The sequence below is a fragment of the Ambystoma mexicanum genome, chromosome 2p (assembly GCF_040938575.1).
Source record: "Ambystoma mexicanum isolate Mex_15411 chromosome 2p, UKY_AmexF1_1, whole genome shotgun sequence".
Classification (NCBI taxonomy): domain Eukaryota; kingdom Metazoa; phylum Chordata; class Amphibia; order Caudata; family Ambystomatidae; genus Ambystoma; species Ambystoma mexicanum.
Genome location: NC_090923.1, coordinates 21,748,539 through 21,769,393, shown reverse-complemented (window position 1 = coordinate 21,769,393; position 20,855 = coordinate 21,748,539). Strand labels below are relative to the sequence as shown.

General features: G+C 45.5%; 1 protein-coding gene across 1 annotated transcript in view; it reads left to right on the top strand.

Annotated features, from left to right (window-relative positions):
* LOC138565822 (peptidoglycan recognition protein 1-like) overlaps positions 1-20,260 on the top strand; it is a 53,656-nt gene extending 33,396 nt beyond the window's left edge. The window contains exons 3-4 of the mRNA XM_069643007.1: positions 17,271-17,389; positions 18,765-20,260. Of these exons, the coding sequence (XP_069499108.1) occupies positions 17,271-17,389; positions 18,765-18,943 (298 nt within the window). The 3' untranslated portion in view covers positions 18,944-20,260. The remainder of the gene's footprint in view (positions 1-17,270; positions 17,390-18,764) is intronic.
* The last annotated feature ends 595 nt before the right edge of the window (positions 20,261-20,855 follow it).

Sequence of the window (20,855 nt, the reverse complement as noted above, 5' to 3'; positions counted from 1 at the left end):
TTCCAAACCATCAGGTGAGACTATAAGAGGGGACATCAAAGGTGATCAGTGGGGAGAACAGTGGGAATGGGGGTGGGGGGTTAACACTCAACTCCACGGGTGGTTAATTCCCTTTCTCCATGTGCAGAAGAATATTCCTATGGGCCAAGCAAACGAAGCTAGGTGGGCCAGTCCAGTCCGTCATCTCGGCACTAAACTTCACATTGGTGGAGACTGCAGCTGTCCAGTTTAGATCGACGCCCCTGTGGGAGCCAGGTGAGCGTAACAGAACGCGAAGCCTACCCACAAATTCCCACCCGGGCATTATGGATACCTCAGAAAGGTTGCCAGTCAATTCGTCGAAAAATATTGGTCGACCAGATAAATGGTCGAAGCAAATTGGTCGAAAACCATTTCGTCGAAATTTTTTTTTTCTATTTTAACCCTTTTTTTTTTTTTTTTTTTGGGGTGGTCCCCCCCCAACCCCCTTTTTTTCTCTAAAAACCCCTTTTTTAACTAAACGAAAACCCCAAAAATAAATATATAAATAAAAAAATTTTTTCGACGAAATTGCGTCGACCAAATTGCAGTCGACCAGTTTTTTTTCGACGAGTTCACTGGACACCCTCAGAAACTGACCAATTGGCCCAATTACTAGGGGAACTGAGGGCTGAAGTGCATTCCGCCCATCAAGAAACCAATGCTCTCAGGAGAGAACTGATTTTGTCAAAGGAGCGAACTGATGACCTTGCTAGGCAACTACTGAAAAGCCAGGCGGGACAAGCACCCCTACCAGGTCCCGGGGGAAATCCAGCTCCTGTGTCATTGAGTAACCCTGTGCAAATAAACCTACCAGGAAATATTCCATTAGCTCCGCCTGAACGTTTTGCCGGAGATCCCAAAAGGTTTGCCGTGTTTATGAACCAATGCCACTTGCACTTTTTATGCAGACCTGGAGCCTTCCCAAACGATCAAGCCAAGGTAGCCTTTGTATTGTCATATCTCAGCGGCAGTGCAGCTGATTGGCCAATTCCACTAGTTACTCAGGATGACCCAATTCTTCGGGATTTTCAGGGCTTTCAAATGACCATGGGAAGACTATTTGCCCGGCACTCCCAAGGACAGGCCCTGGAAAATGACCTTTTGTCCCTATGACAGGGTAATCATCCTACATCGTGACCTTTAATAGGTTGATAGTGGAAACTGGATGGCCTGAGGTAAAACGAATCACATTATTTCATCGAGGGCTTCGAGGAGAACTCAAGGATGTCTTGGCTCAGGTCGTGAACCCACCTCAAGACTGCGCTGAATATATAGACTTAGTGGTCCAGTTAGATCACAGACTTCAGAACAGAAAGGCTGATTGAGCTAAGTTTGAGAATCGGGTGTTGGTCAAAACCCACGCTAATCCCAAAGGAGCAGATACTTCAGAACCCATGCAAATCAGAAGGATTAAAGGACCCTTAACCCAGAAGGAAAGAGAAAGGAGACGGCAAATGCAATTGTGTCTATATTGTGGAACTTCTGGGCATTTTCTACAGGATTGCCCTGTAAAACCACCCAAGAAGTGGCTAGGAGCTGCTGATAAAAGCCATATGGAGTCAGATTCGGGAAACAACCACGCCCGACAAGTGTAGAGGTCCACTTGCCGAGCTTGAAGAAGGTACTCAGACCTCGCATTTCATCATACCAATGGTCCTCATAGATCCAAGGCAGCCATCGCGTATGCACGCAGTAAGGGCATACATTGATAGCGGGGCCATAGGAAACTATGTGGACTACGAATTGGCTTCCAGGATGAATCTACCTCTCTGCCGAAAAACCACCTCAGATGTCATCACCACAGTCGATGGAACTGAAATTTCCTCTGTGCCTGTAACTCATTCCACCGCAGAGATGACACTATTGGGTCAGGATGGGCAGCGAGAGACTATTGTGGTTGATCTAATCAAAGCCCCACAGTTCCAAATAATACTGAGGATACCTTGGTTGGAAACACATAATCCTTGTATTGATTGGCGAGAGAAGAGAATAACCTTCCCGGATTGTGCACAAACCTGTTACCCAAAGAAAAATCTGAATGCAGGCCTGGCCACAGTAAGCACAGCAGTCGCGCAACTACCTCCAGAATACCAAGAATTCCAATATGTCTTCCAAAAAGAACAGGCAAACACCTTACCACCTCACAGATCGTACGATTGTCAAATCGATCTCATACCCGGTGCACAACCCCCTTGTAGCAGGATCTACGCCCTTACGGAACCTGAGAACCTTCACTTACGACAATACTTAGACCAGTACCTTGCTAATGGCTTCATTCGCCCATCCAAGTCCCCTGAATCTTCAGCTTTGTTCTTCGTGCCCAAAAAGGAAGGTGACCTCAGAACGTGCATAGACTACTGCGCATTGAACCAGATAACTGTTAAGAACCGATACCCATTGCCTCTGATCCCTGAACTACTAGACCAAGTGAAGGACGCCTGCATATCCACTAAGTTAGATCTCCTGGGGGCATACCATCTGGTACGTGTAAAAGAGGGCGACGAATGGAAGACTGCTTTTCACACTAAGTATGGGTTATTTGAATACCAGGTGATGCCTTTCAGGTTGTGCAATGCACCAGCAGCCTTCCAATACTTTATGAACGATGTCCTTCGTGAACTCATTGACGTTTGTGTTGTCGTATATATCAATGATATTCTAGTATACTCCTCTTCAGAATCTGAAGCATGTCCAAGCAGTCCTTGAGAAATTGCGCCAGCACAAACTATATGCAAAACTGGAAAAATGCGTTTTTCATGCCACAGAAGTTGAATTCCTTGGGTTTATCCTAACCCCAAGAGGAGTCCGAATGGACTCACGAAATGTGGACGCAATCCTTAAGTGGCCATCACCAAGTTCAGTTAAAGGAGTACAAAGCATGCTCGGCTTTGCCAATTTCTACCGCAGATTCATCCGGGATTTTTCATATGTTGTACATCCCATCACAGCACTCTTGCGAAAAAATAAACGCTTTATGTGGACTGAAGAAGCAGAAAATGCCTTCCAAGAACTGAAAGCGAAATTCACGTCTGCACCTGTATTAAATCACCCGCGCCCTCAACTTCCTTACATAGTGGAAACTGATGCATCCAGTCTAGACATGGGAGCTGTCCTGTCTCAAAAGGACCCTGAAACTGGCCGCTTCACCCAGTAGCATTTTGGTCCAGAAAGTTCTCGGCACCCGAGTTAAACTATGCGGTTACCAACAAGGAGTTATTAGCTATTAAATCCGCCTTCAAGGCTTGGCGGCACTATCTTCTCGGTGCCAGGCATACCATTACTGTGATCACCGATCACCGGAACTTACAGTATTTAAAGACAGCCAAGGCCCAATCGTCACGCCAACTCTGATGGGCATTGTTCTTTGCCGAGTTCGATTTCGTGATAACCTGTCGACCAGGTTGTAAGAATGGTAAAGCAGACGCCTTATCCCGAATAAGGATGGGAGAGCAGAAGTGAACCCAGAACCAGTACCTATAATTTCCGAACAAAGGATTCTTGGCATGACTACTCTACAGACACTAGAGGACATTCAGGTAAAGATCCAGCAACTCTTTGATCCTACAGCCCTGCAGGAGTGGGTAAAGAAAGGCCCGGACTACTATGTCACCAATGACCTGCCTTATTACCAAGGGCGGCTATTTCTGCCACACAAGGAACTACAAGAGCTAGTCATTTCCCGTTATCATGATACCCTAATGGAGGGGCACCCAGGTATTGCAAAAAACTGAAGCCAAAATTAAGAGACAATTCTGGTGGCACACCTGGTGAAAGGATATTAAATCATGTGTGATGTCTTGTGGCATTTGCGCCCAAAACAAAAGTCAGAAGAAAAAAACAGCTGGCTCTTACAACCTTTAGACATTCCGTCTACACCATGGCACACCTTATCGTTAGACTTTATTACTGATCTACCCCCATGCAATGGATTTAACACCATCCTAGTTATTGTGGATCTTTTTTCCAAGATGGCCCACTTTATTCCTTTAAAGGGATTACCTTCAGCTTCAATCCTGGCCAAGGAGTTCCTCGAAAACATTGTTTGCATACACGGATTTCCATCCGTATTGGTCTCTGACCGGGGCAGTCAATTCATTTCACATTTTTGGAAAAAATGTTGTCAATTGGTGCAAATTGATGTGAGGTTATCGACCAGTCACCACCCCCAAACCGTTGGTCAAACGGAGAGGACCAACCAGACTCTCGAACAATACCTGCGTTGTATGTTACATCAGACTGAGAGTAATTGGAAAGACATTCTTTGGAAAGCCGAATATGCATACAATAATTCAGTACATTCTGGAACTGAACAAAGCCCCTTTTATACCTTATATGGGCACCATCCTCAAACCTCAGACCTTGACTCACCCCAACACTTAGAAATGCCCGCAGTGGACCATCTACGTGCTACGATTACACAAGCCTTTGAGGAAGCAACTGCACCTTTAAAACAGGCGAAAGAAAAATACAAGATGCTGATCGGCATAGAAGTGATGCTCCACAATACCAGATAGGGGACCAAGTATGGTTAGCCACAAAACACATACCTCTAAAGGGAACTCAGACCTTTAACCCCAGATATTTGGGACCTTACTCTATTAAGGCCATTATCAACCCGGTGGCTGTCAAGTTGGACTTACCTGCTAATATGCGAATTAACCCCGAATTTCATGTGTCACTTTTGAAGCCAGTGCAACCAGGGACAAGACTAACCAAGCCACCAGACCCCATCCTTGTAGACGGGGAACCCGAATTTGAAGTTAAGAACATCCTAGACTCCAAGCTGATAAAGTCAAAACTTTTTTATTTAATCGACTGGAAAGGTTAAGGACCACAGGAAAGGTCATGGGAACCTAGTGACCACGTTCATGCACCCCATTTGGTGAAAGAATTCCACTGAAATTTCCCAGACAAACCGAAACCACAGGGAAGAACGACTTTAGGGGGGGCTTTGGGGGGGAGTGCTGTCATGATGCCTACCCCCGGGGACCCAGACCAAGTCCAGCAGCCCCGGAAGCAGGCATCAAATTACCCCAAGCAAGCCCAACAACCCCTGCTAGGGGCTATTTGGGTGCAGTCCTGGCACCTATGGCGCTAGGCTCATATGGAGAGTCAGTCCTGGCGCCATAGACGCCAGGCTCATAGATTAAAACTTACCTGATGCAGACCATGCTGCAAACTTACCTGATGCAGACCATGCTGCAAGAGCTCCAAGCCAAAAGAGGCTTGGAAGGGACTACTTTACCTAGGGACTATTTTTTACTCGGGTGGGCCTGGGGAGGAATAATTACCTGGGACTACTTTGGAGGCTATTTAAACCACGCCCGAAGAGCAGCACACGCTTCGCGTTATTCTGCATCCAGCAGCGTAACGCTCACCGTGCCTGCAAGTCTGCATACAGTCTTCTGCCACGCCCGCCTCGAGTCTGGAGCTCCTAGAAAAAGGGAGAAAGAAGGAGAAAAGGTTAGAACAAGAGCAATACCTTTGATCCTTACCTGAATTCCCGATCCACTGCGCCTTCGAGCTGGAAGAAAGAAGTTATTTTATGCGCGCCGCCTCGCCTGCTGCAGCGCCGCACTGAACTCACCGGCCTTTGCAGCATCTTCAAATTCCATCCGCATCCTTCTGCATGTTCCCGCCGCACTCCGGCACCTAAGGGGAGGACAAGAAACGGCAAGGTGAGCCAAGGGAATAAACAGCGGCAATATTAGTTACCCCCCATAGACGTACCTGATTTTACCACCGGGGTACTATTCCTCTTCACGGGTCGGCGCAGCTTCTGCTGCATCCTCGCCGAACCCCGGACTCTAAGGGGAAACAAAAGGACAGCAAGGTGAAATAAAAGGACAAACAAGTGGAAACCTCCTCTCCACAATAGACTTACCTAATTTTACCGCCGGAGGCATTATTCCCCGAGACTTCATACTTTCTCTCAGCGCCTGAATAAGGGAGAAAACAACAGGTTACATACTGACATTATTTATCGAACTGTGTTGGCTAATACAAATCCTTACCTGAATATTACCGGTTGCCACGAGGAACTCTTCGCTAAGGTCAAGCTCCAACCTGCAAGGAATCGGACAAGAGTGAAAGTCAGACATTTGAACTCTTACGAACTACATACTTACGGCATCTTGCTGGAATTCTCAGAGTCAATATTGTTCTGGAACTCATCAATTCCCTCGAGCCAGCGAAGCAACTGGTTATCTACGCACCCCTGCGCTCAACGCAGGATGGAGAGCTCATCTTTCCAAACCATCAGGTGAGACTATAAGAGGGGACATCAAAGGTGATCAGTGGGGAGAACAGTGGGAGTGGGGGGGGTTAACGCTCAACTCCACGGGTGGTTAATTCCCTTTCTCCATTTGCAGAAGAATATTCCTACGGGCCAAGCAAACGAAGCTAGGTGGGCCAGTCCAGTCCGTCATCTCGGCACTACGCGTCACATTGCTGGAGACCGCAGCTGTCCAGTTCAGATCGACGCCCCTGTGGGAGCCAGGTGAGCGTAACACCTCTGCAGCCTCTGCTCAGACGAGTCCAGGTCAGATTGGGCCTTCTTCAATGTCATCAGTTGCCTACTTGCCAGATCTTGGCCTTCAGCACATTTGTCCTGTATGGCTCCCATATATAAATATAAATATGCCGCTATCCTGACAATCTTGTCGTGCTCATCCTTGGCTTTAGGGGCCATGCATAGTTCACTCAGGGCCACATGTAAGGGGCCCTGATCTATCCAGATATCTAACTCAGTTGCAGTGACCTGTTGTGTGATTGCCTATAAACACATATTCTGGTCCTGCTGAGTCCACTCACCTCTCACAAATAGCTTATGTAAGAGGTGCTCTCTTGCTATTTTAATATCTACCAATGACGCCATTCTGGAAATTGATTTCCTTCCTGATTTACAGAAGTGTGTTATTTCATTCTGCAAAACAGACCGTTTCCTTAGAGTGCCCTTCTTCGAGGGGTGCTTTTACAGCGTAACACAGCGTGGTGATCCAACAGGATTTATGTATCAATGCCTAGTCTGGGATGCCCAATGGAAGCCCTTAATTATATATTTTTACGTCAAGTTCTTTCAATCTGGATGATAAACCCTTATATAACGCTCCTCTCTTTGAATCCTCCTGACCTCACTGAGCCAAGAAGTAGGTTTGTTTTGCAAATTAAAAGGTTTATTGGAAAAATTAAACAGTATATTTATCACACTTTTATGAATAAATTAATATTTGATAGCACACTTATGAATATAACAGTGATCAACAATGGATAATATTACAGTAGCGCAATTCTTTAATAACTTAGAAGTTGGTATAGGAAGGATAAGGTAGCAGAGAATACTTTTATGGTTCAAGGAAATGCAATAGTGATAAAGAATGCAGGCACAGAAATAAAACTCGATATGGATTCAACAAGAGATAATATGGTCACTTTTTCCCTTGTGACAACTCACTCCCCCCCTATGCAATATGAAGAGATGGAAATGAGGGCACACAGGTTTTCAGGAATACAATCAAAAGCAGTTCAGTTCCCGTTCCCCCCAGCAAGCTTAGAGCAACCGGTATGCTTTTAAACAGGCAAAAATACTTTTTTTAAAATTTTATTTTATTTTCATTTAGTTTATACAAACTTTTGAAAAACTTTGTCTTTAACATATGTTCAACATTCCATCTATCGTCCTTAAGTATTCTTCATTATAACACCTTATTTGGTCTACTTCTTAAGGCTTGTTCTGCCATCATTTCCTCTGACTTCGCCCCAACAGTTATTCTTTCTTATCAGTCTTTCCAGAGTGGTTGGTCTCCTGACTTATAACTGTGTGGGACACTGTTTTGGCAACCACTGGATTCGTTTTTAGGCGATTCTGCAGAAGCTCTAAAAATCGCATTACTGCAATCAACAGTGGCTTGCTTTCAGTCAAGTGTAGTTATCTCCACCATTCCTCTTCAAACAGCGTCTGGTAATTTGTCATCACCTTTCCCATGCAGCTATCACGTTGATCGTTTAGTTCAGTATAATTTAGAATGAGATGTTTTAAATTTTCATCTTTCTCCCCACAGAATCGGCATAGAGTATTTCCCCTTAAAATCGCACGCCTGTTCCTCAGAATTTCTTTTGTTTCTAGAATGTTTAAACGGAACATCAAATAGTATTTTCTGAGGTGCTTGCACAGAGACAGTGCCAGATATTTCTGAAGTTTATTCCGTTTTTTTGCTTCTTTTGGTTGATTTATCATGGATTTTTGGCAGGCTCTTCTCTCCCAATTACGATCCAGTCGAGATCCAGTAATTTTCTTTTTACAAAATCTGGATTATTCCATAGTGTTGACTCATCCGTCCCTAACTGTTTGAGGATTTCTCGACATTGATGTTTCCAGTCTCTTAGGGCCGACTTTTTTTCACCTGTTTCGTTTCCCAACAGGATTTTGAACGGTGGTAAGTTTGTTTCATCGTGCATTTTCCTAAAGAGCAATAGCTTGTTCCATGTAATCCTTACATTCAGGGTGGAAATTCCTACTTCGTATAAAACACACGCAGTCGGTGTACTTTGTGGTATTTGGAATACTTTTAAATGTGATTTGCAATGAAGTGAGAAATATGCTAAAAATGATTTTAATTCTCTATAGGAGATTCAGGGTAAGTGACAGCTACTTTGAATTACTTCAGGTCAACACTAGCAATGATTCATGAATGATTATCAGTGTGAAAACAAATTTCAGCAGTGGAAAGCAAGAAACAGCAATTTTGACAGGAGCTAACTTTTCAATTCGCTGCACTTTTTCCAAGTGCGTAAAGCGCGATTACAGAAAAACTATAAGGAGTTGTGGTTCTGGAGTCTATCTGGATTCTAAGTTCTGGAGCATGGAGTTTTTCTGGATATTTTCTGGTCTGGCAAAGTGCTGCGCAAGAAAGTGGAAAGAGAAGTCCCTATCTGGGTTTCAATGGTTCTTTTTATGTGTTTCCAAAGGAGGTGTGGAGGCTGACTTTCTATGCCCAACCCTCTGAGGATCCTGATAGGTTAAAGGATTTACTGTGACCTGACTGGAGAAGGGAACAGTGAGTCAGAATGAGTCAGAGTGATGCTATGTTTATGCCTTGGCTGAAGTCCCTCCCCTTAGCATTTACTTAAAAAAACAATTTTTCATAACCAGACATGCTTCCCAGATACACAAGTTGTTGAAATGACATGTACACTTCACAAATTAATTAAGACAGATCTCTGTTCAACCCTGCTCTCTCTAAGAGCTTGGGTTCAGAAATGACAACTTATTCACGATTTTCATGGGTTTTGCAATATTGGGTTCGCCCCAAACCTTAGACAGAGGTACACCCCCTCTCTGCACATATTACTGTAAGTTTGCATTTTTCTAGTATAAACCCAGTGTCTACAATATTAATAATTATGAGGTTTGGCCTCAGAACATCTCACAACGTCCAGCTTAATCTCAAATTGTGGGTGCATCTTTCATATTAAGAATCCCCAAATTGTACATTTCTGTCAGCTTGATACAATATTTTATAAGCAATTTAATAAAACATACATTTGCTGGACTCTCTGAATCCACAGTGGTTTGTCTCCACCCCTAGAAACTTGGCTCTGACTCAGAGAGGTCAGATGTCTTGCCTTCCCCCAGAGCAGTTGCTCAGGCACACCTAAATCAGCATATTCTGTTCAATTGAAAGAGTCTATTGTCTTGACTGAGGTCAGCAGACCAGGGTGCCACTCTGCATCTGGTTAACATGACGGTGTGATTTCCTGTGCTGTTGCTGGGAAGCCTAGGTGTGGAAGCTTCCCGGGGACAGCCAGCCTTTGAAGTCTCAGCTAACTCCGGTTACAATTTAGCTTCAGAAATACAGGTCTCCTGTCAGAATTTAGATCTCTAGCACCGGTCAGTGTCAAGCACCGGTATTGCACCCATTTTTTCCAATTGCCTTACCAGATAGCAATCCTCAAAATATACTTTGTTCAAATATAGATGCACTTCTGTGGGCCTCAGATTCATGTAGATTCTTGCAGGAGAATGATGTTGACCCCCCCAACAAGAAGCTGGGACCTTTTTAGTGGTTCTGTGAGCCATGATTTTAGCAATTTTTGACATCAATTAAAACGGATTTTGACCAGCACTATATTCCTTTGCACTGATTTTGCTCTGTGGGCAGCCAAAGGATGGGGCTGGCCAGGCTTGATAACACTGACAGAGGCAGGAGTGGATGGTGGCCTATCTGTCAGGTTTTCACTGCGAACCTTCTGGTGATTTCTGGCCAGCAACATGCTTTGCGGCGGCCATTATGCTGTTTCCGCTGTCAGTAATGCACAATGATGTTGCAGGGCTTGGATGCGTGGGTGAAAACATCCCACAAATTTCATTCGTACACTCCTTGAACAGTAAGGTTGTGAAATTAACTATGGTACTCGGCCTGACGAAATTTCAGATAGTGCAAGATATAAGACATAGAAAAGGAAGGGAGGGGGAGAGTGGGAAGGGAATGGAAACAGACAGGTGACTACCATACTAGGCCTGACAACATTTCTGGTAGAGCAGGAGAAAAACAAAAGGTGAGGGAGAGGGGTGCAGAAAGGGAGAGGAGGAGCGAACAGAGAGTAATCAGTCAAGAAAGAGTGGAGAAGCAAGAGGGGAGAGTGAATACAATTGGAGAAGTCAGTAGTAACACATAATGTTGCAAGCCAGGATACAAGATGAAGATGAGAACAGCATGATTCAGGGTCACCATGAGTACAAGATGCAAAGGAATTCCAGCATGAGAGTTGAGAAAGGGTGACACACTCTGAATGAATGAAGTCCATAAAAGTCATATCCAGCATTGGCCACAAGACTGTGATGGTGAAACGAGAATGTATCAGGACAGATTCCTGCAGATGTAGGCTGGAGGGGGTCAGGGAGAGCAGGGTAGAAGAATCAAGCAAAACAGGCAACAACTGGGTGCGAAAAGGGGCACAAGTGAACATAACGGGGAGAACAGAAGGGGTGGGGATGGCCTGTGGGGACAAAGGGAGTAAACACATGTTGGTGCATGCTTAGCTGCTGTCTGAGCAGGGGGTCATGCCCTGTAACTTCCTGGCCTGAACAGGTCCAAATAGGAATTGCCGTCTTCTTCGACTGCCCTTCGCTTTGGACGCCCAGGCGAGAGACACCCTTTTTCTAAGAGGTAAGGGCAGGAAGGAAGAGACAGGGCTAAGGTGGTGGTCAGGGCTTAGGCCAGGTGACCTAGATCCACTTGCACCTGCTCCCCAGCTGCAAAGGAAAAGAGGCTGGAGGGCTCCTTAAGTAGGGTAAAAGAGCGGCAACCAGGAAGGCACCAGGTTGGCATGGCTTACTAAGTGGGGAAAAAGAGCAGCAACCATGAAGGCACCAGGTGGGCAGGGCTTAGGTTAGGGTACCTAGATCCACTTGCACATGCTCCCCAGAGGCAAAGGAACTGTGTTAATATCTTCTTCCCTTCTCCTCATCACCCTTAATTCATCTTCCTCTCGCCTTCTTTGCAAACTTTGTACTTTCATTCTTTGTTCTTCTGCCTCCTTTATTCTCTTCTCTTCTAACCTATCCTTTTCTTTCATTGCCTCTTACCTTCTTCATTCTTCCCTTAGCTTGCATTCTCTTCCTTTTCATTCCGTACCCACTCTTCTCTCTCTTCTCTTTCTCAAATCCCATCAACGTCCTTATCGTTCAGCTTCAGTAATATCTGTCCTCCAATCCATTCATTCTGTACTATTGTTATCCCCATAGCTCTGTCCTTCATTTATTTCTGTTTCCTCTGTCTCCATCTGTCTGTCTTGCCTATGCTTTCTCTCATCACGCTGTTTACTTTCATTGCGTGTCGAGATATTTGCGTTCTCTGCTTTTGCTCTCTTCCCCATTATCCTCACTGTTGTAAGCGGGGGGCTCATATGTCAGACTAATGTACTCCGCCTCTGTTTTAAATTCCTTTAGGGGATAACATCCCTTCTCCTCTGTGTCTTCGCTCTCATTTCCAAGAGGGGAAAGAGGAGCTGAATTTGTTACATCGTCCTCTTTATGCTGATTGAGCATTCACTCCTTCTCCGCTGGATCTTCTTTCTCACTCTGATGCATTTTCCATAACTCTAAAATCGCCAACCTTTTCTGTAACTTCTTGCCCTTATTTGTGGCATGCAAATATGTCATCATGTGTTGCAATACTGTTTTTACCAACAGACCCTCCTGACACCACAGCATGAGTGTCTTATTGGTCGTGCCCCGAACCCACTCCGAATGAAACTTCTTTATCTTAGCTGTGTATTTTGGCAACGTCCTGCATAAGTGTAGAAGAGGAGTGTCCCCTATTATGACAAGTCGTTCTCGACTGTTTATACTTGCCCATCCCTTTGTTCTTCTCTTTATTTTATCACGTATACCACACTAATCAATTTGAGCGGGCACCATCAATCAACGGTAATTTAACCGAAAAATCAACTTTATATGTTTTATAACCACATTTAAAATCTATGCAACCATGTTCTTTTTGTTCCTTCATTTACACTTTCTATCATTGATATTTTAAGAGTCGCTTCTTTATTTATTAGTTTACTTAGATTTTTATCCTGCTGATTGACTTTAATTTTTTACTATAATTGTATATCCATCAGTTTAAACACAACACAAGCTTTACACTGATATATTCATAACCCCACACATGTGCACTTTGTTATTTTGTCTGCATTCGCCTCCCTTTACTATCTTTAGTAGTTTAGTTTAGTTTCTTTATTTGTATCTGTAAATGTATCTAATCTCATTTTGACTCCTTAACACCCCCATTTGGAGTCCTTTTTAGTGTGTATCCTCTCGTCCCCTTGGAACTAGGAATTGAGGTATCTACTTCCCTTCTTTCTAATCCCCACAAAAATCCTGTTACTTTTATATATATGTATTTTTTACAACACAGTCCCCCTACCTATTTTTGCCTTTTCCAATGTTCTACTTACGTCCGTGGCTTATCTCGAGTCCTTCGGCATTGACTCTTCCTCAACCGACCAGTTCATCTTCCATCCATGGGGCACCTGTGTGGACCAGACAGGAATTCCATCAAAGAGGGACCTGTCAACCATATCTTTAGTCTTCTGGCTATTAGCGGGAGCAGTCGAGCGTCTGGAGGTCTGGATCTGGGCCTAGATCGATTAGAAGTGAACCATCCGTACCAATACCAACATTTGCTCTAGCTCCTTGAAGCGTCACTTTTGCTAGATGGGATGACCAATAAAGATCTCAGACCAAATAACCAGACAGACTCAAAGAATATGGCAAAGTACTACTTTATTCTCAATTTAATAAAGCAGGGCAAACTGGCAGACATTGGTCTGATGCTTGCACACTCATGCCCAAACTAGATTAGATAGAGGTTTTATACTCCAATATGCATCATCCATGATGTCATCTTACGTGGCAAACTGTAAAACCTATTGATAGGAGGGATTGGTTAGGGGAACATATCTACTTATAGAATACATATGGGTTAGTACTTCATTGGCTGTCCCTTATCTGTAAGGCATGCCTCAAACTACCTCAAAATATGTATAATACTGATTATAGCAGACAATATGGCAGCGGATTGGTCTATGCAACATTGTATGCAGGTTGCCCCATAGACCCACTGATTGGTTGGCGTTCCCACCAACCTTGGACTTTCGGCTTGGCTAGCAGCACGTAAGCGAAACCCAGGTGCTTGAGTCACATTAGATGACGCCCCACTTTCCCAATTAGTCCATCATCTCTCATCAGTCCAGCCATGAGCCAAGGTTTCCCATCTGTTGTTGACCTTGGGGCCTGCTCTCTGTTCTGGGACATTCAAGGGAGAGAAAGCACATCACTATCTTCATCCACAGCCCTGAGGCATTGATCAGGAGGCAGTAGGCTGCAGGTTGTGCCTTACCTGCCACCTCCTACAGTCACAGAAACAGACTGCCACTTTACACCTCATCTACCACTCACTAAAGGCAAGTATGTCCCGTTTGGATTAAATCACCAACCTCTTCACACCAGTGTCAACATTGCACTCAACAAACCGCTTCCTAGGTGATGTCCACCTACCTGGAACCTAGGACAGCAAAGGACACCGAAAACATTGGCGAGACCCCACGGACATTACACAATGAATGGACATAAAGCAAATTGCATCAACACCGTCCCACATTATACATAGTACATGTGTACTACATTTCACTGCCTACCCTCTCACAAAATACTTCCAAGCTATCCCGCTGAATTGGACTGACAATGCTAATGTTTATCGAATGTGGTAACCCCTTTAAATGAATTATGGATGTAAATGGGTTACGATTTTATGATCTATGACTATGTTGTAAGTGTTCACATGTTTTTTTTTAATGTGTTTTTAAACCAGAGTAAATAAATAACATTGAAAGGTTTGCAGAAGATGCAGCTCTGTACGTTGAAGTGCACTTCATCACCAGAACCAAACAACACGACCATCTCTCTACATACCTAAAACATTAATAATGGCTACCCATTCAGGCGGGAATAGGGTTCAGGACAGCAGGGAACACCCATCCGCCAGCCTACCTGGCTCTGATATGGTGGATTGCGCTCTTCTAGACCCCACAAGATCTCTAGCTTTGAGACCAAGTTGACTTGCGAGGAGAGTACAAGGAAAGGGGCCACTCCAGTAACATCCTAGTTTTGATGAGAGCAGTGCAGCCACTCCTTCACATCAGGAAAGGGCTAAAGACATTGGGCCTCATTACGAGTCCGGCGGTAACCGAGGCGGTAAAACCGTCTGGTTACCGCTGGACTCGTATTACCATTCCGCCTCCGTGATTCCCGGAAATACCGTGGCATTACAACCCCGGTTTTCTGGGAATCACGGAAGCGGAATGGTGTTAATCCCCATTCCCATTGAGTCCTATGGGACTCGATGGGAATGGGGATTATGGAAACACCGGCAGCATCTCGTAATGCTGCTGGTGTTTCCTCGTCCGCCTGCAGGCGGGCGGTCTTAAACCGGCCAGGTCAGACCTGGCGGGAACATCACCTCCCGCCTGCAGGAGTCGGGATAGGCGGTCCAGAAACAACGGTGGCGGCAGGTTTACCGCCACCGTTATGTCCGGACCGCCTGAGTTATAATGAGGCCCATTGTTCTTTAAGAAATAACAAGCAGACATCACACATATCTCGCTCTGACCTATGGAGAATATCCAGTGGCTGACCCTATAGGCCCTACCCCTAAGCCCCCTGCTAACACAGCATACCATGGAGGTATACCCTTTGTTTACCCTTCTCTTATCGTTATAAAGTGCTCTGTTGCTCCCAACCTAGATGTGTGCTATATTAGTCACCCCTGTACCCCTAGTGGGCAATGCCATGAGATGAATCTCCTCCTTCTGGAGGCGTCTCTCCCAGAGAAGGAAGAGAATCCCAGTAAACACTGCCTGAATCTGATACCAAAAGAATCCATACCATCCACTGAGGAACCCAGACACAGGCCCAAAATAAGAAGGCTACAGGCAAACAGATGAACCGCCAAGAAGAAGACCTGCTGACGCCTGATGACCATACATCGGGTCCATGGCTCCGGGCGAAGGAAATCCACGAGAGAGACAGAAAGCGAGACAAGAAAAAGAGAGGCCAGAGGGGGAAGAGGAGCCAGAGACAGATGGACCATTCCAAAATAAGACCAATCGTCAGAGTAAGGGACAGACAGACAGGGGCGCGCGAGACAGGGGAGCGCGTGAGGAGCGCGACACAGTGGAGGAGTGAGGAGCGCGACGCAGTGGGCAGCAAAGTAAGGGAAGGAGCGACACTGGAGTAAAGAGAAAGAAGCCAAGTAGAGAGGGATAGAGAAAGAAAGATGGGGGAGAGAGCGGATAGAAAGTGGGAATAGGGAAGAAGAGAGTATCAGACAGTATACACGAGGTAAGGATATAATGAGGGAGGGGCAGGGGAGGAATAATGCCCAAACATATCCAGTGACTGAAAGATCTTAAGATGCCCCCTCTTATAACTCCTTTCCTGGATTTCTAATCACTGTGAAACAAATATTGGCAAGGACCAATGACAGTAATCCATAGCTGGCCGCTGTTTGTCGATGATCCTAAAACCAGTGTGGGGATAAAATTAAGCTGTAGTTTACATTGTTTTTATTCAGAACTCCACACAAAGCAGATCCCTATTGGCCCGGTGTGTTGAGACCCCAAACCGATTGGTTCTGGTCAAACCCTGACAGATGCCGACTGCATGTTCATTGGTTCAGTGATATGTAACTATGTTTCTCTTAGTGTACTGCAACAATGCTATGTGATGCCTCTACACAATGGTCTATTGTTTATCTGTGATGTGATGCCACTTCTCTACACAATGGTCTATTGTTTCTCTGTGATGTAATGCCACTTCTCTACACAATGGTCTATTGTTTATCTCTGATGTGATGCCACTTCTCTACACAATGGTCTATTGTTTCTCTGTGATGTGATGCCACTTCTCTACACAATGGTCTATTGTTTCTCTGTGATGTGATGCCACTTCTCTACACAATGGTCTATTGTTTATCTGTGATGTGATGCCACTTCTCTACACAATGGTCTATTGTTTCTCTGTGATGTGATGCCACTTCTCTACACAATGGTCTATTGTTTCTCTGTGATGTGATGTCACTTCTCTACACAATGGTCTATTGTTTCTCTGTGATGTGATGCCACTTCTCTACACAATGGTCTATTGTTTCTCTGTGATGTGATGTCACTTCTCTACACAATGGTCTATTGTTTCTCTGTGATGTGATGCCACTTCTCTACACAATGGTCTATTGTTTCTCTGTGATGTGATGTCACTTCTCTACACAATGGTCTATTGTTTCTCTGTGATGTGATGCCACTTCTCTACACAATGGTCTATTGTTTCTCTGTGATGTGATGCCACTTCTCTACACAATGGTCTATTGTTTCTCTGTGATGTGATTCCACTTCTCTACACAATGGTCTATTCTTTCTCTGTGATGTGATGTCACTTCTCTACACAATGGTCTATTGTTTCTCTGTGATGTGATGTCACTTCTCTACACAATGGTCTATTGTTTCTCTGTGATGTGATGCCACTTCTCTACACAATGGTCTATTGTTTCTCTGTGATGTTATGTCACTTCTCTACACAATGGTCTATTGTTTCTCTGTGATGTGATGCCACTTCTCTACACAATGGTCTATTGTTTCTCTGTGATGTGATGCCACTTCTCTACACAATGGTCTATTGTTTCTCTTCTCAGCTTCATCGTTGGTGAGGATGGCAGTGTCTTTGAAGGCCGCGGCTGGAACAATGTTGGGGCTCACGCCCCCGCTATGAACTCGAGATCCATTGGCATCTGCGTGCTTGGCACATTCACAAGTAAGTGAAGCCCCCGGCCACAATGTTTTGCATACCTCTGCTGGGGGTGTACTCCTCATGATTAGGACGATCACCAGTGTTTTGAGTTACCTCCAAACTTGCAATGAGACTCACAGTTCTCCCTGCCATGCTGAGCTGACCTTTCCCCTCAAAGTGATCGGGAAAGGTCGGTTGAAAGACCGGTTGCCTCAAACTCCCTCAGGGTCAGTCACTTCTCCAAGCAACGAGTTGGTGGTAGATCTCTTTTTTCGGCTGGGGCCTCCCTCTGGGACAGCCTCCCTGCCTCCCTGAAACTTGAGGAGAATCATCTTCGGTTCCCGAAGCACCTCAAAACTTTTCTCTTTACTTCTGCTTTTTCTCCTCCTCTCCCTTGCTGACTTCCTGGCTGACTCTGACTTTGCACTGGTTGCCTGGCCGCCCGTTGATCTCGGGCCAGGTCCCCTCCCCTACCAGTCGCACTCCTCCCCTGCCCTCCTGGCAACCCCGCACTTGGGGACTGTTTTCTGTACCCCTACAGTCCCCCTACCAGCACTTGACACCTGATGTCTGCACTTACCCTTGCACTTGCCACCTGCTGGCCTTACTTATTTTTATTTATTTTCTTATCCCATGTACTGCACTGTCCTCTCCCCCTTACCCACCCCCAGCACTTCTCCTCCCCCCCTTCCCATGCACTTGCACGATCTGAATGACACCTGGCCTAGTAGCATCGTTGTCTGTCTTCCCTCTGTTCCCCTCCTTTGCCTTGTCGCACCTTGAAGCACCTCTGTATAGGCGCGTTATAAATGCCATATCATATCATATCATACCAATTATGGCCGGCCTGGTCAATATTTGGACACAATGAGAATTGACTGGCAAATGGGTGCTTCCATTTGTAATGTTCCGAACAAGACTGATATGGCGTCACCCTGAGGGTCTCCCAAGGGTCTCCCAAGGGTTATGAAGCATCGGGGCAATCCCTTCCATCCAACACCTGTGCGGTTTCTTTTCAGATGCGCCTTCCACATGCAACGAGGCCACCCAAATGGTGCCTTGCAGCTCCTAGGTCCTCAGAACCTGCGGGGCAGAGATGTTGGTGCTATTATGCACTGTCTTCACAGGGAATGGTGGCATGGAGTCAAACTGAAGTCCCCCTTGAGGCCTCTACTAAATAATTGAAACATTTTGTTGGACCCCCCGCCCAATTGCCCGCTCCAGAGAAGTTCCGCCCACTTAATGCGGTGCCGTTGTTACTCGAGTGGGCTGAAATAACCACAGTGTATGCTAAGAGCGGCAATGCAAGCCAACGCAGATGCCTACAGACCACCCAGAACCTGACCCTCTGCTGGAGTTGGAAGCTAATGGACAATATTGTTATTTTCTTTCATTTCAGGCAGAATCCCGAGCTCCGCCGCCCTGAACGCCGTGCAGAGCCTGATCAGGTGTGGCGTCTCCAGGGGGTATATCCGCTCCAACTACGCCTTGAAGGGCCATCGCAATGTGTCTGCCACCGCCTGCCCCGGGAACAGCTTTTACAACCTCATCAGAAAGTGGCCCCAGTTCCGGGCCTGAGCTGCCCCCTGAGACCTGGCATGAGTACCGACTCCGGCACCTGATTCCAAGTCTCCGACCCTTGTTCTCTGCCACCAATGATGCCCATGTCCATCCTTTCCTCACTCCTCAGGCCACTCCTCTGTCTTCTCCCGCTTTCTTCCCTTCACCATGTTGACTTGTTGGGGCGTAGCTCTGCCGGCAAATCCCTTCCACCCTGAGACTCTCTGATTCCTGATAATGTGTGATGTTACGGGCTGATTCCCAAGACTGGATAAGATTACTCTGGTTTTGTGTGTTTTCATCAAACCCTGACTAATCACATTTTATTTCCTCAAAAAAATGTTAACCGTTTTTTCCCAACAAATGATAGATGGTAGGTTGTGGTCAGGCAATATTGGTTGTGGTGGGGGGTTAGGAGGAATGGGGTGTTTCCACCCGATTCCAGTTGTAAAAAAACTAAATTGGACCATTTAAAGTTCTAGTAAAACACACAGAACTAATTTCTCCAGTTCAGAGATGAACTGAACCCCCACTTCTTTAAACATCATGTGCTAACCCTAACCACCATTGCAACAAATCGAGGAGGGGCCCTAACAAGTCACCAACAATGTATTCTAAGAAGGGTCTGGCGTGGCCTCAAAGTAGCATGTTTCTAAGCAGCCTTTAAAAGACATGTGGCCGATGCCACTACAAGACCAGCCGGACAGGCGTGATCGGGGGTCCTACAGGACGTGAAAGGGGGCGCCATCTATTTTAAAAAGCCTGTTAAGTACAAAGTAATTATACAGCAATTACAAAATGGACTAAATTGAATTAATCAGATAGAAAAATGGACTCAAATCAAACGGGTTCAATGCAGGTTCAGCTCTGTCAGGTCCTCTGAAGGAAATGCGTGTCTGGTGTGTGTTAATTAACTTTATCAAATAATTCTATTCCATTAACAAGACTTCAAGATGAGAATCTGTTGCAAAAAAAATAATAATAACATATTATCTATGTTTTCCCTTCGGTGTTACACACACATCAATCTAAACTCCCAATCTGTGATGATGCAATTCTAAACATGGGTTGACATTGACATCTACAGGACAACAGCAGTATTGACGCTCATCAGTTTTTCATTGACTTTTTGGTACCTGACTCGAGAGCACATTTTGGACGCTGCTGGTTCTGAGCCCCAGCTTAATAAACCCTGCCCCCGTATAGCCGCGCCGACCTCACAAACTATCAGATTGGTCTGCCTTTTTCCCTTGTGCTGTGCCTGACTACACTTCGTATACTTACATCTGCCATGGCTCCCTGTTTCTTGCATCCTAATAAATACTATTCACCTGCGTTCATGTCTCCAGGTTCATTCATAGCTTAGATTTCATTTAATGTTGGTCTCTGTTAGAAGAGTTTTGTGCTTGTGGGAGGCAGGAGGGTACAACTGTGGGAGAAACAAGCAGGGATGCTGGACCCTGCCCCAATTAACCCTGACAAGCACCTTGCCCTGCCACTGATGGTGCCAGGGGGCCACTGAGCATGTTAGGGTGGGGTCTGAGGCATCCCTCAGCTTCCCAGCCAGCAGACTAAGAAAGGCAACGCGAGTGACTGCAGGCCTCAGATTCCTCTGAACCCAAACTTCTGACCTCTCATCAGCCTTAGCAGGTGGTGTATGGCAAGGACCAGAGCACAGTTTCCTGGCCCCTACTCCTCATCTGCCAACTCACACATGCTGGCCTTTGTGTACATTTGTAGTGTATTTGGTTTCTAAAACGCATTCGCCAAAGCGCTGCACACACAGTGCAAAAGGTGAGAACAGTACAGAATGTGGTGAGAATCGAGGTTAAGCAAAAAGTCTTTGAGCTGAGAACGAAAAAGATGGCGAAGAAGAGGAGGACGTGGCATCAAGAGGGAGTGAATTCCAGTGCTTTGGGGCAAGAAGTGA